This window comes from Myotis nattereri (assembly GCF_964212035.1).
Source record: "Myotis nattereri genome assembly, chromosome: 12".
Classification (NCBI taxonomy): Eukaryota; Metazoa; Chordata; class Mammalia; order Chiroptera; family Vespertilionidae; genus Myotis; species Myotis nattereri.
The window spans coordinates 26,258,523-26,282,317 of record NC_138087.1 but is presented as its reverse complement, the minus strand read 5'-3'; the positions used below and the strand labels follow the sequence as shown (position 1 = coordinate 26,282,317).

Sequence of the window (23,795 nt, the reverse complement as noted above, 5' to 3'; positions counted from 1 at the left end):
GGCGGGAGGAAACCCCTGGCAAGTTTAACATAAAGCCTTTAATAAAGAAAATGTCAACTTATAAAAAAAAAAGCCAATTCCAGATCTCCAATGAAATTTAACGCGGATTTTAAAAACTGGCATTGTTCTCCTCGAATTAAATCCTCACAGACCCAAAGAGAAGGTTGCAATCATACCCCCGGGAGCAGCTAAATAAATGCAATATACTCACAGATTTAGACCCGCTGTGACTCTGGAGGAATGAATGATTTTTAAACAGCCAACAAAAAGAAGAGGCAGTCCTCAATTTAAACAAAAATCCTCAATTGCTGTTTTATCTCTCGGTCCCCAGTGAGGCTCTAAACTACCAGGCATGTGAAAAGAAGTTGCTGAGGCGGCTGACAGCATCCCAGAGCTTCCCAGGGCAGAATTTAAGACTTGTCAGTTAAAGTGGCAGGTCCGCTCTGCCCGTGGCTGATGCTTCTGCAGGAAGGGATGCCGGGAGATCCCCCCCCCCCCCGCCCCCCATCGCTGCTGCAGCCTAATGCTAATCCATCCCTGTTTAATTGTCTTAGGGGGAAAGGAAATAAAAATACAAATGGCCTGGATTTATAAAATCTACAGGGTCCTTTAAAGATTTTTCAAATAATCCAGGGATTTACCTACATCGAAAAAGGGCCAATTGCAGAATGCAGTGAATTTCTTTTGTTTCAAGGAAAATGTAAGAGCAGGCTGATACTCCCAGGTTAGACTTGGATTTTATACCCCATGGACTTTTTAAAAACACAAAATAAGGGAAAATGACATTCTCTGAAGTTTTTACTCTAGTAGTTTGTTAAATGCACAAAAGTTAAATTAGTGAAGTGAATGAAATACACGGGACATAGTCACACTAACACCATTGGAAATAGCACTTTGAAATTAATACTAGAGTAACAAGACAGGGATGCCCCCTCTCACCACTCCTGTTCGACATAGTACTGGAAGTATTAGCCATTGCAATTAGACAAGAAGAAGAAATAAAAGGCATCCAAATTGGAAAAGAAGAAGTAAAACTGTCCTTATTTGCAGATGACATGATATTATACATAAAAACCCCTAAAGACTCCATCAAAAAACTATTAGGCTTAATAAATGAATTTGGCAATGTAGCAGGATACAAAATTAAGGCCAAGAAATCTATGGCATTTCTATACACCAATAGTGAACTTACAGAAAGAGAGACTGAAAAAACAATCCCATTTACCATCACATCAAAATATTAAGATACCTAGGAATAAACTTAACTAAAGAGGTAAAAGACCTCTACTCATAAAACTACAGGATGTTGAAAAAAGAGGTAGAGAAAGACATAAACAGATGGAAGAACATACTGTGTTCATGGATTGGTAGAATCAACATAGTTAAAATGTCCATACTACCCAAAGCAATCCATAAATTCAATGCACTTCCCATTAAAATACCAATGACATATTTCACAGACCTAGAACAAACTCTCCAAAAATTCATCTGGAATAAAAAAAGACCCCGAATAGCTGCAGCGATCCTGAAAAAGACCAAAGTAGGTGGAATCTCAATACCAGATATCAAGCTGTATTACAAAGCCACTGTTCTCAAAACTGCCTGGTACTGGCACAAGAACAGACATATAGATCAATGGAATAGAATAGAGCCCAGAAATCGACCCAAACCAATATGCTCAATTAATATTTGACGAAGGAGGCAAGAACATACAGTGGAGTCAAGACAGTTTCTTCAATAAATGGTGTTGGGAAAATTGGACAGATACATGCAAGAAAATGAAACTAGACCACCAACTTACACCATACACAAAAATAAACTCAAAATGGATAAAGGACTTAAATGTACGATGGGAAACCATAAAAATACTAGAAGAATCCAAAGGCAACAAAATCTCAGACATATGCCGAAGCAATTTCTTCATCGATACAGCTCCTAGGGCATTGGAAACTAAAGAGAAAATAAACAAATGGGACTACATCAAAATAAAAAGCTTCTGCACAGCAAAAGAAACCATCAACAAAACAACAAGAAACCCACTGCATGGGAGAACATAATTGCCAATGTTATCACTGATAAGGGTTTAATCTCCAACATTTATAGGGAACTCATACAACTTAACAAAAGGAAGATAAACAATCCAATCAAATAATGGGCAAAGGACCTAAATAGACACTTTTCGAAAGAGGACATTCAGAAAGTCAAGAGACATATGAAAACATGCTCAAAGTCACTAATCATCCGAGAAATGCAAATCAAAACAACAATGAGGTACCATCTCACACCTGTCAGAATGGCTATCATCAACAAATCAACAAATGACAAGTGCGGGAGAGGATGTGGAGAAAAAGGAACACTCGTGCACTGCTGGTGGGAATACAGACTGGTGCAGCCACTATGGAAGACAGTATGGAGTTTCCTCAAAAAACTAAAAATGGAACTCCCATTTGACCCCGTAATCTCACTTCTAGGAATATATCCCAAGAAAACAGAAACACCAATCAGAAAGGATATATGCACCCCTATGTTCATAGCAGCACAATTCACCATAGCTAAGATCTGGAAACAGCCTACGTGCCCATCAATAGATGAATGGATTAGAAAACTGTGGTACATCTACATGATGGAATACTATGCTGCTCTAAAAAGGAAGGAACTCTTACCATTTGCAACGACATGGATGGAACTGGAGAGCATTATGCTAAGTGAAATAAGCCAGTCAATGAAGGAAAAATACCACATGATCTCACTCATTTATGGATAATAAAGACCATTATAAACTTATGAACAAAAATAGATACAGAGGCAGAGCAGCCTCGAACAGACTGTCAAACTGCAGCGGGAAGGCCGGGGAGGGTTGGAAGGCAGGAGGGGGGTGATAAGAGATCAACGAAGGACCTGTATGCATGCATATAAGCATAACCAATGGACACAAGACACTGGGGGGTAGGGGAGGCCAGGGGATTGTCAAAGGCAGGAAAAAAAGGAGACATATGTAATACTCTTTGTAATACTTTAAGCAATAAAACAATTTTTAAAAAAAGAATTAACCACTAAAAAAAATAAAATAAAAAGAAATTAATACTAGATAAACAATACTTGAACTGGTCTTGATGAGATCTTTTTAAGTAGCCTTAGAGATGGTCAGTGACTTGGCAACTTTCTTGTTTTGCCTCAGGGGCTCTTGTGCATACTAGAACTGAACTGTTTTGTTTGTTTTGTTGTTGTTTTTTATAATGGGGCTTACCATTTTATCTAATTATAAAAGTTTTTGGTACTGTGTTCTTGATATTTCCTGATTATAAAATAATAAACTCCTCAAAGAGAACTGGAAAACAATGAAGAAAATTAAAGCCAGTCATAATCTCATAACCCAGAGATAACCACTGTTAACATTTTGCAACATTTACTTCATCTTCCTCATATATATTTTTTTTTCTTTAATTCTGTTACTGTGTATTACCTTTTCACACAGCATCGTGTTATAACTGTGACCCAATATTCAACCACCTATATTTCTAGAAGTGCCCAAAATAGCATAGGACAGTTGGTTAACATGTATTTGTATGCCTACTATGTGTGGGCATGGGAGATACAGTAATGAGCAGAGGACACATGGTCCCTGCTCCCAGGGAGCTCTCCATCCAGCAAATGATAGCAAATGTGACAGGTACTGTACTTCAACGGACAACCATAGGGCATTTTAGAAATCTGTAAGAGACCTGGTCTTGCAAAGGTCAGGACTTCTCAAGGAAGGAAAAGAGAATGACAAGGCCAACTGCAAAATTATTTGTACAGTATATTTCACACCTATAGTTTCCCATCAACATAAGTTACTTTTATCTAACATTCTTTTTCCTTTATCAACAGAAACTTTAAGTCCAGCTATATTTGTTGTGAATAATGTGAAATATGTAAGAGAATTCATCTAACTTGTATTTGAACAAAACCTTTGAGAAATTACAAAAGGTAGACCACCCAGTTAATTTCAGACATCCCTAAAATGGAGAGTTACCACATATTTCCAAGAGCTCTTCGACCTAAAATTAACTTATCCATGCTCAGAGTCTCATACAGGTTAAAAGACTCCTTTGAGAATGTTGAAATATGAAAATTTGACATGACCATCTTGATGCAATCTAAAAGAAAAAAAACACTGAACATCCAGAACATCCAAATAATTTATGTAGATTCTCTACCCTCCTTTAGGGGAAACATAACTCCGCCTGCCTCAAAAAAGTAACTTTACCGTGGAAAAACCTGACTAATACAATCTCTGCCAGGTGATGCAGACCACCATCAACAGTGATAAATAATGTTGATAGTACAGACCCTGATATAATGTAATGAAAGTGGCTCTTTATCTCTCTGCTCTATCTCCCAAAAACCTGGAAGCTCAGTCTTACCTGGAGAAAAACATCATTCAAATTCCAATAAGGGGCATCTTACAAAATATCTGACTAGTACTCCTCAAAACATTCAAACAGAAAAAACAAGCCCGAAAAACTGTCACAGCCAATTAGGTAAAAATAAGTAAGTCTGAATAAAGTATGGTCTTTAGTTAATGATGATGTATTAATATTGGCTCATTAATTATAATAAATTATGATACTGATTTAAGATGTTTATAAGAGGGGAAATGATGGTATAGGTAACTCTCTGTATTATCCTCTCAACTTTTCTGTAAATCTAAAACTGTTCTAAAATACAAAGTCTTTTATAATCCTTTTTCCCAAATTAAAAGTAATTTTATTTCTTCTTTTTTTATTTTTTTATTTCTTCTGATCGTTAGTAAAATGTATCCCATAAAAATTTTGACAATGCAAAGATATATAAAGGGGACCTTTTACAAGCACCCTGTAACCCCACTATGCTGAGATAACCAATTCCTAACAATGCAGTTGTATGTGTGTGTATTGCTCTACCATACATGCTATTTTTAGCTGTGTTAGGCTGAATAATGGCCCCCCAAAATACCCAGGCCCTAATCCCTGGCACCTGTGAATGTTGCCTTAAATGAAAAGAGACCCTATTGTGTAATTAAGAGTCTTAAAGTGAGGAGATAATCCTGGATTATTTGGGTGGGCCCTGCATGCCATCAATCACAAGCATCTTTATAGCAAGGAGGCACAGAGAGGCAAACAGTGATATGCCCATGGAAGCGGAGTAATTTCGAAATATTTGCTGCTGCTGGCTTTGAAGTCAGAGGAAGGGGTCATAAGCCAAGGAATGCAAAAAATACAGCTCTCGAGGCTGGAGACAGGAAAGAAAATGGATTCTCTCCTAGAATTTCCCAGGCAGGCGTGGCGATGGGACACCTTGGTTTTGATTCAGCGAAGCCCATTTCAGACTTCTGACCTCCAGAACTGTAAGAGAATAGATCTGAGTTGTGTAAGCCACCGAGTTTGTGGTAATGGTTACAGCAGCCACAGGAAACTAACACAGTAGCCCTGCTGACCTGTATTTCTTCTTTTCAATTATCTGCACATATCTTTGTTGGAAATTTTTGCATCCAGGTGTTCTCTTTCTTGATCTGTGTTTTGGACATAGATGTTCAAGTTGTTGTCTCAGTTAATTCCCTTTTAACTGGGTTTACAGGGATTTTGTCAAACTAGCTATCTTTTTTCCTGTTAGTGTCGGGCTTAAAACCTAATTTCCAACCAAAAGAATACAGAATTACTTGCCTGCGTTTGCTTTTAATGTTTAACAATAAAATCTTCAACATCTTCCCTTTATTACTTAAAAACCATGCAAAGCCATACATCCACACACACGTGTCCCTCCACCCTTCATCCCCAGAACCAACAATCAACACCAAGGTGTGGGTGGAGAACAAGTGTTCGAGAGGGGACTGGAGACTTCCTGAAGACCCCCACCCATACCCACGCGCTCCCTTGTCAAGTCTCTCCCCGCAAACCAACTCAGTGCCTGATGTGGAGAACATGCTCAACAAGCATTTGATAAACCATGCAAGGTAGGCATGCTCACCTTATCCCTGGGCTGATGAGGTGGGTCTCAGATATGGGGAAATGGCCAAAATCTTTTCTTTCCTTTTATGTTTTTACTTTGATTTTTTTAATGTTTTATAACTTGAGGTAGCCAATGTAAGACTGCATGAAAATAACAAAATACCTTGAGAGGAATGGTGACTTTACAAAAATAGCAGTGCTCCCAAGAAGACATGATATATTAAGTAATTGGTGTATATATTACATTTATGTATTCTTTACACTTTGAAGTTTTGCTTCCAAATAAAAATTTTCATAGATTAAAGACATAAATTGCAAAATAATTTTTAACTTACTTCGAATTGTCTGAAAAGTCATCCTTGTGCTATTTTATTTAAGTTTTACTGAAAATATATGTATTTCAACAATACAATTGTACTGAGAAAATGAGAAGGTTCTTTTAAAATATATATGCTTTTAGTAGATGATCATGAACTTAATTTTCTTGTAGTAACCACACAGAATTATGTGAATCAAAGCAAACAATATACTTTGGTATAATTTCTTTTAAATTGGCACCAAATTCTTTAAATGGCAAAGAATCTCTTAAATCATTGGGGGATTTGACACAGAACTTTATACAAATATACACACAAACAATCTTTTAATTGCATAAAGTAAAACAAGTCTTGCAGAAAACTTTTTTACATGCCAAAATAAATAGAAACCACAGCTTATAACTATTGGCTACAGGGAAAACCAAAACTATGCCTATACCTCTGAAAATGCTACTTAATCAGAACTACATGGGGCTTTAACATTCTGAGTTCTAATTATAGCATTCTGCTTACAGGCAATAAAAAATACTCCTTGCTGGCTTGAATACTTTCACTCTGGACAACAAAAATAAAATAAATAACATATAAATTACTTTATACAAAGATAAAAGTCATACATAAATCCCCAAATACTTCAGTTTTAAACAATTTCAGAGTCCTTTAGATTTGTTAGTGACTATTAATAAGTCTTCAGACTATTTACTAAATGTATATGATACATGATACTGAATTACACATTATTCACAAGTGTACCTAACCCGAATATCACTCCATCTTTGCAAAGTTCTACGCATGATGTTCTACAAACATGAAGACACAAATGGGGGAGAGAGGCGGGACTAGAGAGATTGATAAATTTTCAAAACATAAGCAACGGAGCAGTTTGATACATTTCAAAAGGCAAAGCTCCCAAGTAGTATCTGCTTTTTGGAAGTTTTATTATTCACTTTGGGCTATTTTTATCAAAATACAGATAAAGGACTCATGAAATCAGGCAGAAAAGAATGGTAGAAAGTTAACAAAAGGCAGTGAAGCTCGCTCTATCCCCTGAGACTCGGTCTGACAGCTTATTTACATAAACTTCAGATGAAAAGTGAATCAGCCCAAAGTTGAGAAATAGCAAAGGAGACACCCATAATCCTGAATAGTGTTTACGAGGCCCAAGCAATTGGGCATTACCTAATTATGTATGTATTCGGGTTGATTAGCACAACTAGCTGTAATCATTATTTTTAAAAAATGCACATCCCAAAAGATCCATTAACTCACTCTCCCTTCAACAATAACAGCAATTATTCTGCCCTATCCTTGGTAAGTTCTCAATAAATGATGACTGGATTTGTTTTAATGCACTGCAAATCCTCGCAGTCTACTTTGATTACCCATCTATATTTTCTGATTAGTAGATTCATTCAACAAATTCATTAATTTGAAAAAATATGCATTAAGGACCTACTATGTGCTGAGCATGGTGCTTGGATGCAGAGTACATAACTGTAATGAGCAGCGCAGACCAGTCCTATCCTCATGGAACTTAGAGCCCAAAGGAACAAATGGTCAAAAAACAAGTAATAATTAACTAGAAAATGAGAAATGGTGTGAAAGAAATGAGAGTTAAGACAGAGAAATGGGAGAGGAGTGATCTATTCAGGAGGAGTCATTACAAGAGGTGGGAGAACATCCCAGCTGAGAGTGGTGGGTGACAGACAGGAAGAAGCCCTGGGAGAAGTGGGAGGAAGTCTGTGGACAGAGACCCCCACATGCACAAAAATAGGGCAGCAAAGGGTTTGTACACTCAAAACACTGTAAGAGGCTTGTGGCCAGAAGGCAGTGAAGAGGGTGAGAGTGGCCCTGACCAGGGGGAAGCAGTATGTGGGGGTCTGACCACCTCAAGCCTTGTGGACTGAGGTAGATTGGGGTCTTCCTCTCAGAGACATGCAAACTCATGGGCAGATTTTAAGCAAACTGACATCCAATTTGATTTCAAGAAGGATCACTCTATCCTGATTCAAACAAACATGCTGTTAATAAATTATATGAGACAACTGGGGAAATTCGAACACTGACAGGATAGTTGATGAATACTGTTAATTTTTTCAGGTGTGATTACAGTCTTATAATGTTTTTAAAAAGAGACCTATCTTTTATATTTGCATATTAAAATATAGGTTAAAATAATGCCATATTTGAGGTATAGATTAGGTAATAGTTCTATATGAATGTTATTTTCCTGACCTTGATATCCGAATGTCAAGAGAAGGTCTTTGTTTCTAGAAGTACATACTAAAATATTTAGAGGTAGAAATAAAGTATAGTGAGTGTCTAAGCTATGTGATTCTAAATAACCTAGGGGTGGATTATAGATGAAATGAGATGGGTCTTGAGTTGACAACTGTGAAAGATGAGTAATGAATACACAGGAATTCATTTTACTATCCTTGCTACTTTTTGTATATATTTGAAATTTTTCATATTCGAATTCTTTTTTTTTTTAATATATTTTTATTGATTTCAGAGAGGAAGGGAGAGGGAGAGCTAAAACATCAATGATGACAGAGAACCACTGACTGGCTACCTCCTGCATGCCCCCCACTGGGGACTGAACCCCCAACCTGGGTGTGTGCCCTGACCTGGAATTGAACCATGACCTCCTGGTTCATAGGTTGACACCCAACCACTGAGCCACACAGGCCATTCCAGAATTCTTTTTAAAATAAGATAACTTTGGTGCTGTGTGGAGAATGAATGGGGTACGGTTGGGAGGGCAGAAGGAGAGTGAACAAAGGAAACAAGAAAACACATTCGGCTGCTCTTACAGTAACTGAGGCAAAGTTACTGGAAGTACCTTGAGCTAATGTTACAGAGGGGAGAGAGAAAAGTGGACAGATAGGAAATAAATTTTGGAGGCAGAAATCATCAGACTTGGTAACATGGACGTTTAAGGAAAGGGAAGGAATCAAAGATGACTCCCAAGCATCTGGCTTGAGCAAGAGGTTGAAGACATTCACAGAGATGGAGAAGCCTGGGAGAGGAAAAGGTTTCAGATGGAGGAGGGAGGTAGGTATCAAGAGATCAGTTTGGGCCCTGGCTGGTTTGGCTCAGTGGATAGAGCGTCAGCCTCAGGACTGAAAAGTCCCAGGTTTGATTCCGGTCAAGGGCACATGCCCAGGTTGTGGGCTTGACCCCCATTGGGAGGATGGGGCGGGGGGCAGGAGGCAGCCAATCAATGATTCTCTCTCATCACTGATGTTTCTCTTTCTCCCTATCCCTTCCTCTCTGAAATCAATAAAAATATTTTTTTAAAAAAGAGTTCAGTTTGGAACATATTAATTAAAGTGTTTGTGAAACATCCAAACGGGTGATCAGATAAGCAATGACTGGGCCTGTTTCCCATTACAGCGATCCAATAATCCCAGACAGAGGAGCAGACAGCAGCTGCCAAGTCCAGAAGTCACAGACAGAGGAGGTGAGAAAGTCAGCACTGAGAGCAGGGTCCCTCGGGCTTTCAGACACAACCTGGGCATTGCTCCCCAGGGCGGAGTGACCGTCAGAGAAGATCTCAGTCTGCAGGAAAGGCAACCACAATGGCAAAGGCCCTGCCCAGAGGGGTTCACAGACACAGCATTCATTCTGCCACCACGAAGGCCAAGTCTTCCACCTCCTTGGTAAGATGTGAAAATCGGACTCAAAGGTCACTAAGAGCTTTCTTTCCAATTATGAAATCTTGTCACTCCTCCTCACAGTGAAAGGGAGCGTATATATATAGAACATATAGAGTTTAACAAAGTGTGCATCCCCATTCTCTCAGTGGCCTTATGTAAAGAACGGCTCATTTTAGAAGTTCTGATACAACAACAGGCCATCAAACGAGACCTAATAGCACAAAATAGACTACACAGAAAGCAATTCAATATAGGAGAGGACACTGGACTTGTTAGAGAACGTTTATTTCCACTTACTGTATTTCACTGACTCGATGACGTAAGATTTTTCATTATGCAATATGCCTGAAACCAGAATACACCTTAAAATTGCCAGCAACTTCGACTGATGTAGATCAAAGTGAAGTTCTTGGGGAGAGGATCTGCATATGCTTCTGCCAACTACCTGAGAGAACCACAAATCTGATCCACTGAAAATTAAATTACTTGCTTGCACTTGTTTGGGCCACAGTGGTAACTGAGATTCAGACCGCAAATCTAATTCTGACTCAGATTTTTTATTAGAGTGTTAAAAAGTTAAAAATGGGCTTCATGTATAGGACCCTTCAACTCCACTCCGAGGTATGTATGCTGGAGAATTGCAAATACATGTACATAATTATTTGTAGCAGCATTATTCACAGTAGCCAAAAACTGATAACAACCTCTATCTATGTCCATGAACTTATGGATGGATAAGCAAAATGTGGTATATCCACACATTTGATTATTATTCAGCCATAAAAAGAAACGAAGTTCTGATACATGGCACAACGTGGATGAACCTCGAAAACCAGACACAAAAGAACACCTATGATTCTATTTTTATGAAATGTCTATAGAGACAGAAATTAGATTAGTAGTTGCCTAGGGTTGGGGGTGGAAAAAAGGCACAAGATTTCTTTTTCAGGTGATAAAATGTTTTCAAATTAGATTTTAGTGATGGTTGCGTAATTGTGTAAATATACTAAACTTAAGATCAACCAAAGGACTTGTATGCATGCATATAAGCATAACCAATGGACGCAGACACCAGGGGGGGTGAGGGCATGAATGGGTGTGAGAGCATGAATGGGTGTGGGGTAGGGGGGCAATGGGAGGATAAGGACACATATGTAATACCTTAATAAAGAAAAAAAATTTTTAGATATATACTAAACTTAAGACAGGGATTTTATGGGATATAAATTAATAAAGCAATAGAATTTTTTATTCAATTCTCAGAGCAGAAAATCTCACGAAAGGTTTCTTCCCCCCTATCCAGTACCAAGATTGAAATGCACAAGTCTCCTTACTGTGTCTTCCTGCATGACATTTATTTTTCCCTTCCCTTAGGGAAGGTTGCCTAAGAACACACATTCTCCATGGTGTGTTCTCCTTCCTTAGTGGCATATAAGATAACAATGTCAATGGCATCTTTTTAAAATATTAGGTTGGGAGTAGGGGGTTGGCATTGTGAAGAGTCCCTCTCTAGACCTAAGAAACATCTGCATTACTTAGACAGGGAAGTGGGGTGGGGGGAATCAGAGAAAAATGAAAGTACATCCAACTCTGCCTGTAGTTATTCTTTATCATTTAATGAAAAAAATATTAACTGCATGTTTTTCACTGATTTTCACCCTAAATAACCTTAAGACAGACCAAACTATTACCTCATAAGTAAATGATCTAAGCTGATGAGGGGGGGAAAACTGGCCTTAAAAGCTTTATCTCATTATAATCTACAATTTATGATTCACAAGAAAAGGTATGAAGAAGGAAAAAGTCCATGAGAAATGCTATACTACAAAACATTCTATGTTTATCGTAAGCTTCTTATCACCTGGCTAAAAATGTCACCACACCACCTTTTAAACTTCTAGAACTAAGGACAAAATCAGTAGTTCCCACTCAAAACCACATTCATCCCCACTGCATTCACACTACGTCAGGACTCGATTACCACATACAATTCTGTATGTTAGAATAAATTTAAAAATTTAATAAGGTGCTAGGAATATGAGAGATCACTGCTGAGAACACATTAAACTGCATCTGTTCAAACAGTCTTAAAACACAAGTTTAATTTATCCTCTGACTCTCTAAACTATCATAAAAAGAAAATCTTGATAAAGTAGTACCCAACAGGCCCCTGAGTTAATTAGATTTCTGTGTCATTTTCTACTGTGGTTTTTATATAAGAAACCAATTAATTGAAAACACTACCAAGTCACAGTGATCCCAAGTGGTTAGTCCACTCTCTCCACTCGATGGAGGCCAGGAATCCTCAGTGACCCAACTTCACTTTGTCCACATGTGCCAGGTAACCTGGTGTCCCCTCAAAACCCAAAACCAATGCCAGGTGCTCCTGTCAACCAGAAAGAGCTCTTGGGAACGCCTGAGCATTTTATTTATTTTTCACATGCCTATCACTGCTACCTTATGAACATGCTTTATTCACACTCCCCACTACATCGTCAGAAATGGTACGTACGGTGCACAAACACTGAGAGAGAAGGCTACCCAGTCACCAGAGCACCAGAAGCACCTGTCTGCATGGAACTGTTAAATCAAAAAGAGCTGGGCTGAGGTGGTTCAATGGTTGGGCTATGTCTAAACCAGGAGGTCATGGTTCAATTCCCAGTCAGGGCACATGCCCATGTTGCAGGCTTGATCCCAACCAGGAGGGTGGAGGCAGCTGATCAATGATTCTCATCACTGATGTGTCTATCTCTCCCTCCCTCTCCCTTCCTCTCTGAAATCAATAGAAATAAAAATATAATATAAATAAATTTTTTAAATAATAATAAATTAAAAGGCAAAAGACAGCACAGCTAATCTTCTGGCAAATGCCTATAGTTCATGACACGGGTCTAATTTATAGGTCACCTCCTCTGCCAAGCAATTCAGAAAGTTCATAAACAATTTTAATTTTAAAAAAGGATGTATCACCAACTGTTTGTGGAGGGTTTTTTTTAATCTCATTTTATCTACAGTTCTAAATGGTGGAGATGTTTATATGATCTAGCAGTTTGCAAACCTAGCAACTTTCCAAAATAGTTAAAACAACACAGTGGTTACCACAAAGATCAGAAGTAGGAAAATCTATGCGGTGGTCAATCCATTAAGCAGAAAGGGAGAACAGAAAATAGTTTTCTTTTGTGGAAACAATTTAAGGCCTCTCTCGTCTGTTAGCTCAAATCTTTTCATTAGAAATTCAGGAGAAAATTTTCCCAGGAAGAAATTAATCATCAGGTTGGCAAGAGGTCCATGTCTTGCTACAGAGAGGTTGAAGCATGCTATTTGCACTAGAAACCCAAAACCAAAATGTGTGGTTCAATCAGCATAATGAAAAAGAGCTCTACTAAGGTTAGCAGCTAAGGCAGTGGTTCTCAACCTTCCTAATGCCGCGACCCTTTAATACAGTTTCTCATGTTGTGGTGACCCCCAATTTCATTGTTACAAATGGAACATAACTAAAGCATAGTGATTAATCACAAAAACAATATGTAATTATATATGTGTTTTCCGATGGTCTTAGGCGACCCCTGTGAAAGGGTCATTCGACCCCCAAAGGGGTTGCGACCCACAGGTTGAGAACCACTGAACTAAGGGATCACAAAGGGAATGTCGCAGCATCACAAATTTAGGAGACAATGAAAGAAAAATATTCACAAATCCTGAAATTAGGACAAACTAACAGTTCCCACACACACACAAAAACAACAGATGAATTTTTTATAATTAACATGTATTTCAAATCCAAGAAAACACACACAATTTTTAAAGAAAAATATTGGGCCCTAGCCAGTTTGGCTCAGTAGATAGAGCGTCAGCCTGCAGACTGAGGGGTCCCGGATTTGATTCCGGTCAAGGGCACATGCCTGGGTTCCGGGCTCGATCCCTAGTAGGGGACATGCAGTAGGCAGCCAATCAATGATTCTCTCTTATCAATAATGTTTCTATCTCTATGTCTCCCTCTCCCTTCCTCTCTGAAATAAATTTTAAAAAAAAAATATATATATATATATACTGAGTAAGGGATTACTTCTGCAACATTCTTTATTTCAAAAACGGGTTAGTAATGCAGGAAACATACATGCAGAAACATCACGCTCTGTGCTGGGGAAATAGAGGGAACCACCCAAGTGAGCTTTCCCTGTGAGTGAAGGGTCTCCTACTAACTCTCAAAATGTCATTTTAATACACCTGTCATCATTCTGAAATTTTTTTAACATACATGATACAAGTCTCTACCTTTTTAAATGGAATACAGTGGATATAATTTCACTTAAACTTTCCCCAATGTCTCAGTGGAGACTGACAGTAGCTGGGGTAGAAGGAGCAATAAAGTACCAATATTTACTGAGCACCTATATGTGCCTTACCCCCACGATCACATTTACATTTCATTTTATCTTCCCAAAACATCTAGGAGAGGATGAAGAAACTGAGATTCAAGAGAAACTGGTCGCTGGCCTCCCCGCCAATATATGGCAGCTGGGACTAGAGCTCAATTCTACCTGTGAAGTCCAAGGACTTGTAGTGGTAGTGGTGCACAAACCACTTATTTAAAAATTAATTAAGGTGCTAGGAATATGAGAGATCACTGCTGAGAATACATTAAACTGCATCTGTTCTAACAGTCCAGAAGGTACATCTAGTTGTGTGCACCAAAGCAAAATAAAACCAGGCTGTTGTGCTTTTGAGTTCTATGACTGCATGTCATGCTTTCTTCCTTCTTTCACTGCCATTGTTTGCCACTGTCCATAAACTGGCTTCTAAAACCACCCCCTCACCCTACCTCTCAGAACTCTGACAAAATTATGCCACAAATAATGCTCATTAGAATCAGGTCAGAAGTAATTATAAGTCGTCTCTGGCTGGAGGCCTCTACTACAAGTAAAGGACAAGAGTTTTAGACCATGGACACTAATATGTCCTTTGCCTACCTTCCTGGCTTTGGGCTCTATTTCAGATACGTGAGGTTCTCTATTGGGTGAAGTGTTGCTACCCAATGTGCTGCTACAACTACAGTGACGGAAGCATGTACCAGGGACACTGGGCAACACTGAAAAAGACATTTATGAGACATTCTTAAAGGACACAAGAAATAATGCACATGAGGAACCCAGAAGAGCAAGAAAATTCTGAAACCTCTGGATTTGCTAAACTGAGCAGGACAGGAACTGAAAATTCCAAGACAGAAAATGCTGGCAGCAGCAGATAAATACAGCTGGAAGAGAGGCTGAAAGAGGCAAAGGATGGAAAAGAAAACATTAGGTAACCCAGAGAGTGAAGGAGCGTTAACAAACTATTGGTTTCAGGATGAGAAAAAATTATAACATTTTAAAGCTCAAGTAGTTTCTGACAGGAATAAAACAGGCCTCCATCACAGGGGTCATTTTTGAATGCTGTACTAAGAACCGGTCATAATAGTACTGAAACATCTAAAACAGTTCAACGAAGTGTAGTTTTTGTGTAAACACAGATATATAGATCAAAGGAACAAAACAAGAAGCCCAGAAACAGAGCGTTATTATTTTAATGAAATTATTTGATAAAGGAGACACCATATATACATTTTCTTTCCTTCACAGACTTAGCAAATGGTGTTGGAACAGTGGGCTAGAGGATTTAGGGTTTGCATGAGAGAGGGGTCTAAATTAAGTTCAGTTAAGTTCAGAGGGGTTTTTTGGGGTTTTTTAGTTCAACTATGTCATTGATTTTCTCCCTTCTGGGTCTGTCCATTTCTGAGAGGTGTATCGAAGTCACACACATCTGTGATAATAGTATCATCGATTTCTCTGGGCAGTTCTCTCAGTTTGGGCCTCACACAGTTTGACGCTCTGCTGTTAGATGCATATACATTAAGAACTGTTAAATCTTCTTGGAGAGTTGATCCTTCTGTCACTAGGCAATGCTCTTCTTTATCCCTGATAACTTTCCTTACTTTGAAGTCTGCTCTCTGAAGTGAATACAGCTACTCCTGCTCTCTTTTGACTAGTGTTAGCATGGTCTATGTTTCTCCATCCATTTTCTGTTCATCTATATCCACGGTTCTCAACCTGTGGGTCGCGACCCCTTTGGGGGTCGCCTAAGACCATCGGAAAACACATATATAATTACATATTGTTTTTGTGATTAATCACTATGCTTTAATTATGTTCAATTTGTAACAATGAAATTGGGGGTCACCACAACCTGAGGAACTAACTGTATTAAAGGGTCGCGGCATTAGGAAGGTTGAGAACCGCTGGTCTATATGTATATTTAGAGTGAGTTCCTTAGAGACAACATATAGTTGGGTCGTGTGTTTTTTTAATCCATTCTGACAATCTCTGTCTTTTAATTGGCACATTTAGAACAGAGTGGCAACTTCCAAGCTCCTGACATGTGAAACCGGAAACGATGTCAGGTTCAGAGTTTTGCTTGTTTGTTTGTTTGTTCCTCTAGGATTTGATTTCTTAAAAAACCAATAAATGTTAAAAATAGCTGACAAGGCCTTACAGGCCCAAAGGTCATGCCTCTGCCAGTGTAACGCAGCCAGTAAAAGCTGAGGGAAACACAGTGAAAACGTGCTGCCCTTGGTCACAGCAAGGACGTCTGACCTGCTCTCATCCCTTAGGCCGGACCCCTCTCTGGTGTGTGTCTCTTCCCACTGGGAGCAGCAGAGCCTCCGCTGGTGAACTCCAATTACCAGCCTGCAGCCTGACCCCTTCCTACCTCCTAGACTGCAGTCTTCTGTTACAGCCCAGCTCAGGCCCAGACACTCAGAGGGCCCAGAAGCCGCAGACTTGAATAATTACAAGATTTCTGGATGGCAGATGACATGCTCACCTTAAAAGTGACTTTGTAAAAATAATCCTATATAATAAAAGCCTAATATGCTAAGTGTCTAGTGGACCGGTCGGCCATTCAACCAATCAAAGCGTCATATGCTAATGATATGCTAAGGCCGCTCAACCGCTCGCTATGATGTGCACTGACCACCAGGGGGCAGACAGTCGACCAGACAATCAATCGCTATAATGTACACTGACCACCAGGGGGCAGATGCTCAGACCAGTAGGTTAGCTTGCTGCTGGGGTCCAGCCAATCAGGACTGAGCGAAACAGGATGGACATGCCCTGGAGCCCTCCTACAGTCCCTCCCCAGCTGGCCAACCTCCCACATCCCTCCTGGGCCCCGACTGTGCACCAATGGGGTTCCTCAGCCTGGCCTGCACCCTCTCGCAATCCGGGACCCCTCAGGGGATATCGGAGAGCTGGTTTTGGCCCAATCCCGCAGGCCAGGCTGAGGGACCCCACTGGTGCACGAATTTGTGCACCGGGTCTCTAGTGTCACATAAACAGATAATCTTCCAAAGAGTACAGCATGAAAAGAGAAGGGGAAAGGGGGTAACTTTATAGGGGAGGAATCTAACAAACACCATCTCCAGCCAGGTAATCAGAGGTGCTATCCTAGTCAGCCAAGCTGACAACACAGAGCCTTGATATGATGGGATGAGGACGGCCGGTGTCTTCCTCCCCAAAACACATGATCTCAGTGTAATCATGAGAAGAAAAAAGATACATCCCAACTGAGGGGCATTTTGCAAAAAAATGACCAGTACTGCTCAAAACTGTCAAAGCCATAGAAAGCAAGGAAGCCTGAGAAACGGTCATAACCAAGAGGGGCCCAAGGAGACAGGAGGACAAAGTCTAATGGGGCATCCTGAAGGAGATGCTGGACAGGAAAGGACAGTAGGTAAAAACTGAAGAAATTCGAATCAAGTGCGGACTTCAGTTAATAATAATGCATCCACATAGGATTATTAACTGTGACAAATATACTGTGCTAATGTAAAGTTAATAAGAAGGAAAACCAGTGAGGGGTATACAGAAACTCTCTTTACTGTCTTCATCCTAATTCTGAAAGTCTGAAACTGTTCCAAAATAAAAATAGTAATCACGATTAAGATTTTTTTAATCACATAAACAGTCAATAAGATAAACATTAAAACTTTGGACAATATATAAACTTGTAACTCTAACACATAGAAAAACAGCAATGCAGGGGAAATATTTGTAGCAAATATGACTAAAGATTAAAGTGTATATATGTTTTAAAGTTCACCTATATATATAAAAGCCCAAGCGACCGAACAACCTGTCGACTGGTGGCTATGATGCTCACTGATCACCAGGGGGCAGTTGCTCAACGCAGGAGCTGCCTCCTGGTGGTCAGTGTGCTCCCACAGCCACCACAGCTGGCCAACCTCCCATGGTCCCTCCCCCCGGCTATCAGACCCAATTGAGACTGGACGAGAGAGTCCTGATTGGCCCCGATCACTAGCCAGGCCGAGAAACTCCACCCGTGCACAAATTCCTGCACCGGGCCTCTAGTATGTATATAAGAAACAGTGAAAAAATAGTTAACAAGGAAAAGAAAACTAGCATTCATACAAAAGGAAATGCAATGTTACAATGACAAACAAAATTTTTAATTTTTAAAATCTAAAATAATTAGTATCATTTAAGGTGATTATACATTTTAAAACACTTCACTTACACAGTACTGGTAGTCATGTAAATGGATAAAAACTCTTTTGAAAGTGCTATGGACTGAATTGTGCCCCAATACCCAATTCACATGTTGAAGCCCTAACCCCCAATGTCATGGTTTTGGGAGATGAGGCCTTCGGGAGATAATCAGGTTTAGATGGGGATCCTGAGAATGAGACCTTTAGATGGGATTAGTGCCTTCCTCAGAAGAGATGTCAGAGAGGTAGTGTGTTTTCTCATTCTCTCTCTCGATTTCTCTCTCCCTTTTTCCCCTCCTTCCCTCTCTCTCTCTCTCTCTCTCTTTCTCTCCCCTTTTCTCAAAGGCAGCCAGATGCAAGCCAGAAACAGTGCTCTGACCAGACCCTGACCATGATAGCACCCTGCTCTCAGACTTCCAGCCTCCAGGTCTTCAAGAAAATAAATGTCTGTTGTTTAAACCACACAGTCTGTGATATTTTTTTATGGCAGCCCAAGGTAACATGCAGAAAGGCAATTTGAGATACCATACATAGGACAATGCACATATGCATCCCTTTTAACCCAATGATCCTACGTCTGTGAAGTTAATCTTTGGTGATAATTCAAGAATATGACAAAGCTATACACGTGGAAATACTCATTACTTAGTTTTACATTTTTAAACCTTAATCTGTTGGAAAACGTACTTTTCTCTGAGTTTCATTAATGTTATAAGATATAATACTCAAAAATACATTTGAAAGTAACTTCAGATAGATCCTTTCTTAAGCATAGCCATATCCTAACTCTTGAATTACAGAAAAGTGACTTCCTTCCAACACTGGTCACTAATCCCAAAAGACAAAAAGGAAATTTACATTTAATATAAGAGAGCCATCAATTTTTACTTACTACACATTGTTTATTATGTTACTACTTACGCAGAGATGGTGTCCAAGGCATCTTCAAAAATGTCCTGAGGGGGAACAGAAAATACAATGAGTTTCTGAAGAATCAAGAACTCGAACGGTAAACAAGAAGGCGAGTGTGTGGGTGTGTGCCGAGGCGGGGCAGTCTGGGTGGGATGCAGTGGGATCACTCAACTCTCACTAACGAAATGTCTGTCAGAGAAAGCAAGCATATGAATTTACGTGAGGTTTAATTTTTTAAAAATAATTAAGGCTGGTAGAATACTTGGCTAGCGATCAAACTGGGGTAATTTGAATGAGTGTGACTTCTTTAGTGGGGTCATCTTTTACTCTTCAGTCTCATTAATCCCAGTGAGAGAATAAAATAAATAACAGGATTTACCCAATCTAGTCTTCCCTTTCTCCATGGCTAGCCAAGTATGCCCCTTTTCACATTTAGTTTCAATACCCTCCAAGCTGGCCTTCCTGCTACCAGCCTTTCTCCCAGGTCAGTATGTAAATCTGTGCCACATAGGACAGCCCTTAAGGCAGTGGTTCTCAACCTTCCTAATGCTGCGACCCTTTAATACAGTTCCTCATGTTATGGTGACCCCCAATTTCATTGTTACAAATTGAACATAATGAAAGCATAGTGATTAATCACAAAAACAATATGTAATTATATATGTGTTTTCCGATGATCTTAGGCGACCCCTGTGAAAGGGTCATTCGACCCCCAAAGGGGTGGCGACCCACAGGTTGAGAACCGCTGCCTAAAGGAATATGCCAATTGCCTGTTCAAAAGCTGCAACTGGAGAAAACCCATATCCATACACAAACACACACACACACACACACACACACACACATTTATATCCACTCACAAATCCACACATGCACCCCACACTAATCCACACTGAGACTCACACACTCACAATCTCATAAATAAACTCATAATCATACACACACACTCACTCACAAATTCAAACATACAAAAAGTTTCCTCAAAGCTGCAAAATCAAATCCAGGACCCACTACAACCTGGTCGAATCGTCAAAGCATCTTTCTCTCACATCCCTCCCACCTCCACCCAAACTCAAGGACTGCACTGGTCCCCCAACTCCCACACTTGACACCCTTCATTTAATTCTTCACACAACAGCCACAGTTATTCTTTTTCTTTTCTTTCTCTTCTTTTAATAAACTCAGACCATTCCACGGGTCTATACCTCTCTAAGAACGTTCCACTGCACTGAGAATAAACCCAAACTCCTCCCCATGATCTAGGAACCACTAAATGGCCCTACCCACCCGCCTCTCCCCTTCCCCTCCCCCTCCCCCAACCCGCTGCCCCCTTCCTCACTCCACATAAGGCACAGGTCTGAGTTTCTGTTCCTTTAACAAGACAAACTCATCCCACACCTCTCGGAATTGTTCGCCCTTTTATAGGATGCTCTTCACTCAACTCTTCCCGTGACTGACCGTTCCCATCCTTCTGTTTTCAGCTCAGAAAGCCACCTCTTCAAGGAGACCGGCCCTGATAACCCTACTAAAAATGACTAAAAATAGCAGTTTACTTATAGTTTTGCATCATCTGATTTATTTCATTCATAATCTTATCATAATCTCTAAAACCTTGTTTGATTATGAGGCGGCAATCTGTCTCCATCAGGGCAGGTTCCTATTGATCATGTGTACAGAAAACTCGCCAGGGCTTGGCACAGAGCTGTTGCTCAGTAAACACATGCTGCCTAATGAATGAATGAATGGAGCACGGACTGTCAAGGCACTGATCGTATCACCTTATTGAGAACTATGACATACAAATGAGGAGACAGGGTTACAGAATGTTCCCTTGTGTGACCATTAACATTGAACAATGTTTAAACTACACTGCACTGTGTCTTGAGGCAGGACAGGAAAAGACGGTATAAATACGAAAAGAAGAAGAAGAAACAGCAATATAAGTGGTGGCAGAACTGAGTTCAGAATTGGGATCCCTCACCTATTAACCTGCATTAATGCCGTGTCTTGCAAGGGAGGGAGGCAGAGTCGAGGGCAATTCCATCTTATCCTCCCTCCTCCGAAGCCACATCAGAAGCTCATCAACGAGCCCCTGGCAGAAAAAGGAGCCAGCTCTGAAGTACCATGTCCTAAGCCAAAAGTAAAAGGATGCTCCTCTGGCCTCTATAAAAGTTTCTAACTAGGAAAGGACTCCTTTTTCCAAGTCAAAAGTCTGAAGAGGCTCTTGATATCACAGCTTCTGCCATTTTGAATCGCAGGTCAATATCCTACAGGCCAGCCCATGCCAGCACACACCAGTGAGGGGCTGTGGAGGAGGGAAGAGAATCTGCTCTACAGAAACCCCATCCGGCATGAGGACCAGCTGCCTATACCAGACACCAGCTCACAATCCCTCCGGCATCACTGTTAACACCCACCCCCCCCCCCAACCCCCCGGGCTGACCTTCACGAGAAAGAAGAGAGGTAGCGAGCAGGCTCCTGGAAGGCTTCTGTGTGTCCGTCCCCGCTCCTGGCAAAGCTCAACCCAGAGCAGGCACCGAGCAGACACGGAAATACCCACGCTGATATTTACAATTCAACAAGAAATACCCCATTACCAACCTCAGAAAAAGAAAACCGAATATAAAGAAAGAAATCGTCTTTAATTAAGTAACCTCTCTCCATTTTTTCATATGCAGAGGGTTCTCTAAATAAAGCATACTACCCAATGTGGTACCACGACTATGGCTGGCAATACTGCAGTGTAGATTTGAAAGCTTCTGAGAGTAAATCCTAAAGTTCTCACCACACGAAGAAAAAAAGACTGTAAATATGTGAGGTGATGGATGTGTTAACCCTACCATGCTAATCGTTGTGCAATAATACCTATCTCAAATCACGATGTGGTACACCTGTTATATGTTAATTATCTCAATAAAGCTGGGATTTTTTTTTTAATTAAAAAAATGTTAAAATCGCCCTGGCTGGAGTCGTGGCTCAGCTGGTAGGAGCATCATCCTGCACACCAAAGAGTTGAAGGCTAAATACCCAGTCAGGGCACATACCAAGGTTGCGGGTTCCATCCCCATGCTAGAGGCAGCTGATCAATGTTTCTCTCACACGTGGATGTTTCTCTCTCTCTCTCTCTCTCTCTCTCTCTCCATCTCTCTCTCTAAAAAAAAAAAAAAAAAGTCAATGAAAATGACCTCGGGGGTGAGGATTTTTTTTAAAAAGTTAAAATCTTTTTTTTCCCTTTTAGATGAAAATAGGCTACCTCCATTAACAATGCAGAAAATCCATGGAATTCTAGGACATTATTCTAATAAACTGGAGATGAGGAAGGAAAAATGGGAGGGAAGGAGGAAACTAGACACAAAAGGTAAAAAAAAAATTTCATTTTACGAAGAGGGAAGAGCAGAACTAAGATTTACTGATTGCCGATCATGTGCCAGGGACTTTACAAAAGCTATCTCATTTGCTCCTCCCAATTTATAGCAAGTAAATCCAGTCGCAGGTAACTACCTGCCCAATATTGCACAACTGGTAAGTGAAGGAATTAGAATCCAACCTCAGATTTCCTTAACTCCAACGTCGTTTTTAAATGTGAATAGAACTATCCAAATCTTGGAGCCGCGGCAGTGGAGCAGGAGTGGACAGGGCGTGGGAGAGGAGTGGGCGGCACACCCTCCACGCCACACTGCAGCACTGTGGGCACCAGCCCTCCGCGGAGTGTTTCCTTCTCTAGGAGGACGGACTTGTGTTTGACTTTGCTTTTTACTGTCTGATTAGACCCCAGGCACAGTGAGGTTACATGCCAACGTGCAGATTTCTGAATGGTATAAAAACCTCAAAGGTTGTGGTTATATTGCCCTATAGGCCACTGCCCAGTGTTGTGTAGAGCCTAGCAATCTTAATCTAACATTCTTTTTTTTTCAAACCTATAAATTCCCAGTTCCTCAAATACCCTTTGCATCAGTTTGCCGTCTTGCTCGTTTCTGCCACAATAGGAGAAATAAAATGTTGACATGTTCATTTTATATCTTTATGAGAATCGTATTTCTAAGTTTTAAAAATTATACTTTGTCAACAGACTCTCTCCCTGGTTACATGCAAATACAGTTTCCCAGGTTCTTGGGGAAAGTTATGTGGGTCCACCTTGGGGATGGAATACCAGAAATCAAAGAGACTGTCTACTCAGACCTCCCGTACCATATACCCAGGGACCAATGGCTTCCTTTTCCTCAAATTCTATCCCTTCCTGCTGCTGCCTCAGGGGCCTCCTTTCCTCTGTGGGGACCCCTCAGGACCCCCAGGTTTGGCACTGGATCTGCAGTGGACTGCTGGTCTGTCTACAGCCTCTCCCCAACAGTAAGTACACCCACATATAGTCATCACACAGCATAACTAGGGTTTT

At 40.3% G+C, this 23,795-nt stretch overlaps 1 protein-coding gene across 2 annotated transcripts in view; it reads right to left on the bottom strand.

Moving 5' to 3' along the window:
• The window catches only part of TTC39B (tetratricopeptide repeat domain 39B), a 120,949-nt gene that overhangs the window by 70,230 nt on the left and 26,924 nt on the right, over positions 1–23,795 (bottom strand). Inside the window, exon 2 of one of the 2 annotated variants that reach the window (XM_081103038.1) lies at positions 19,412–19,446. In XM_081103038.1, the coding sequence (XP_080959164.1) occupies positions 19,412–19,446 (35 nt within the window). Of the gene's footprint in view, positions 1–211; positions 446–19,411; positions 19,447–23,795 lie in introns of those variants that run through there. The other variant, XM_081103039.1, reaches the window with a different exon arrangement.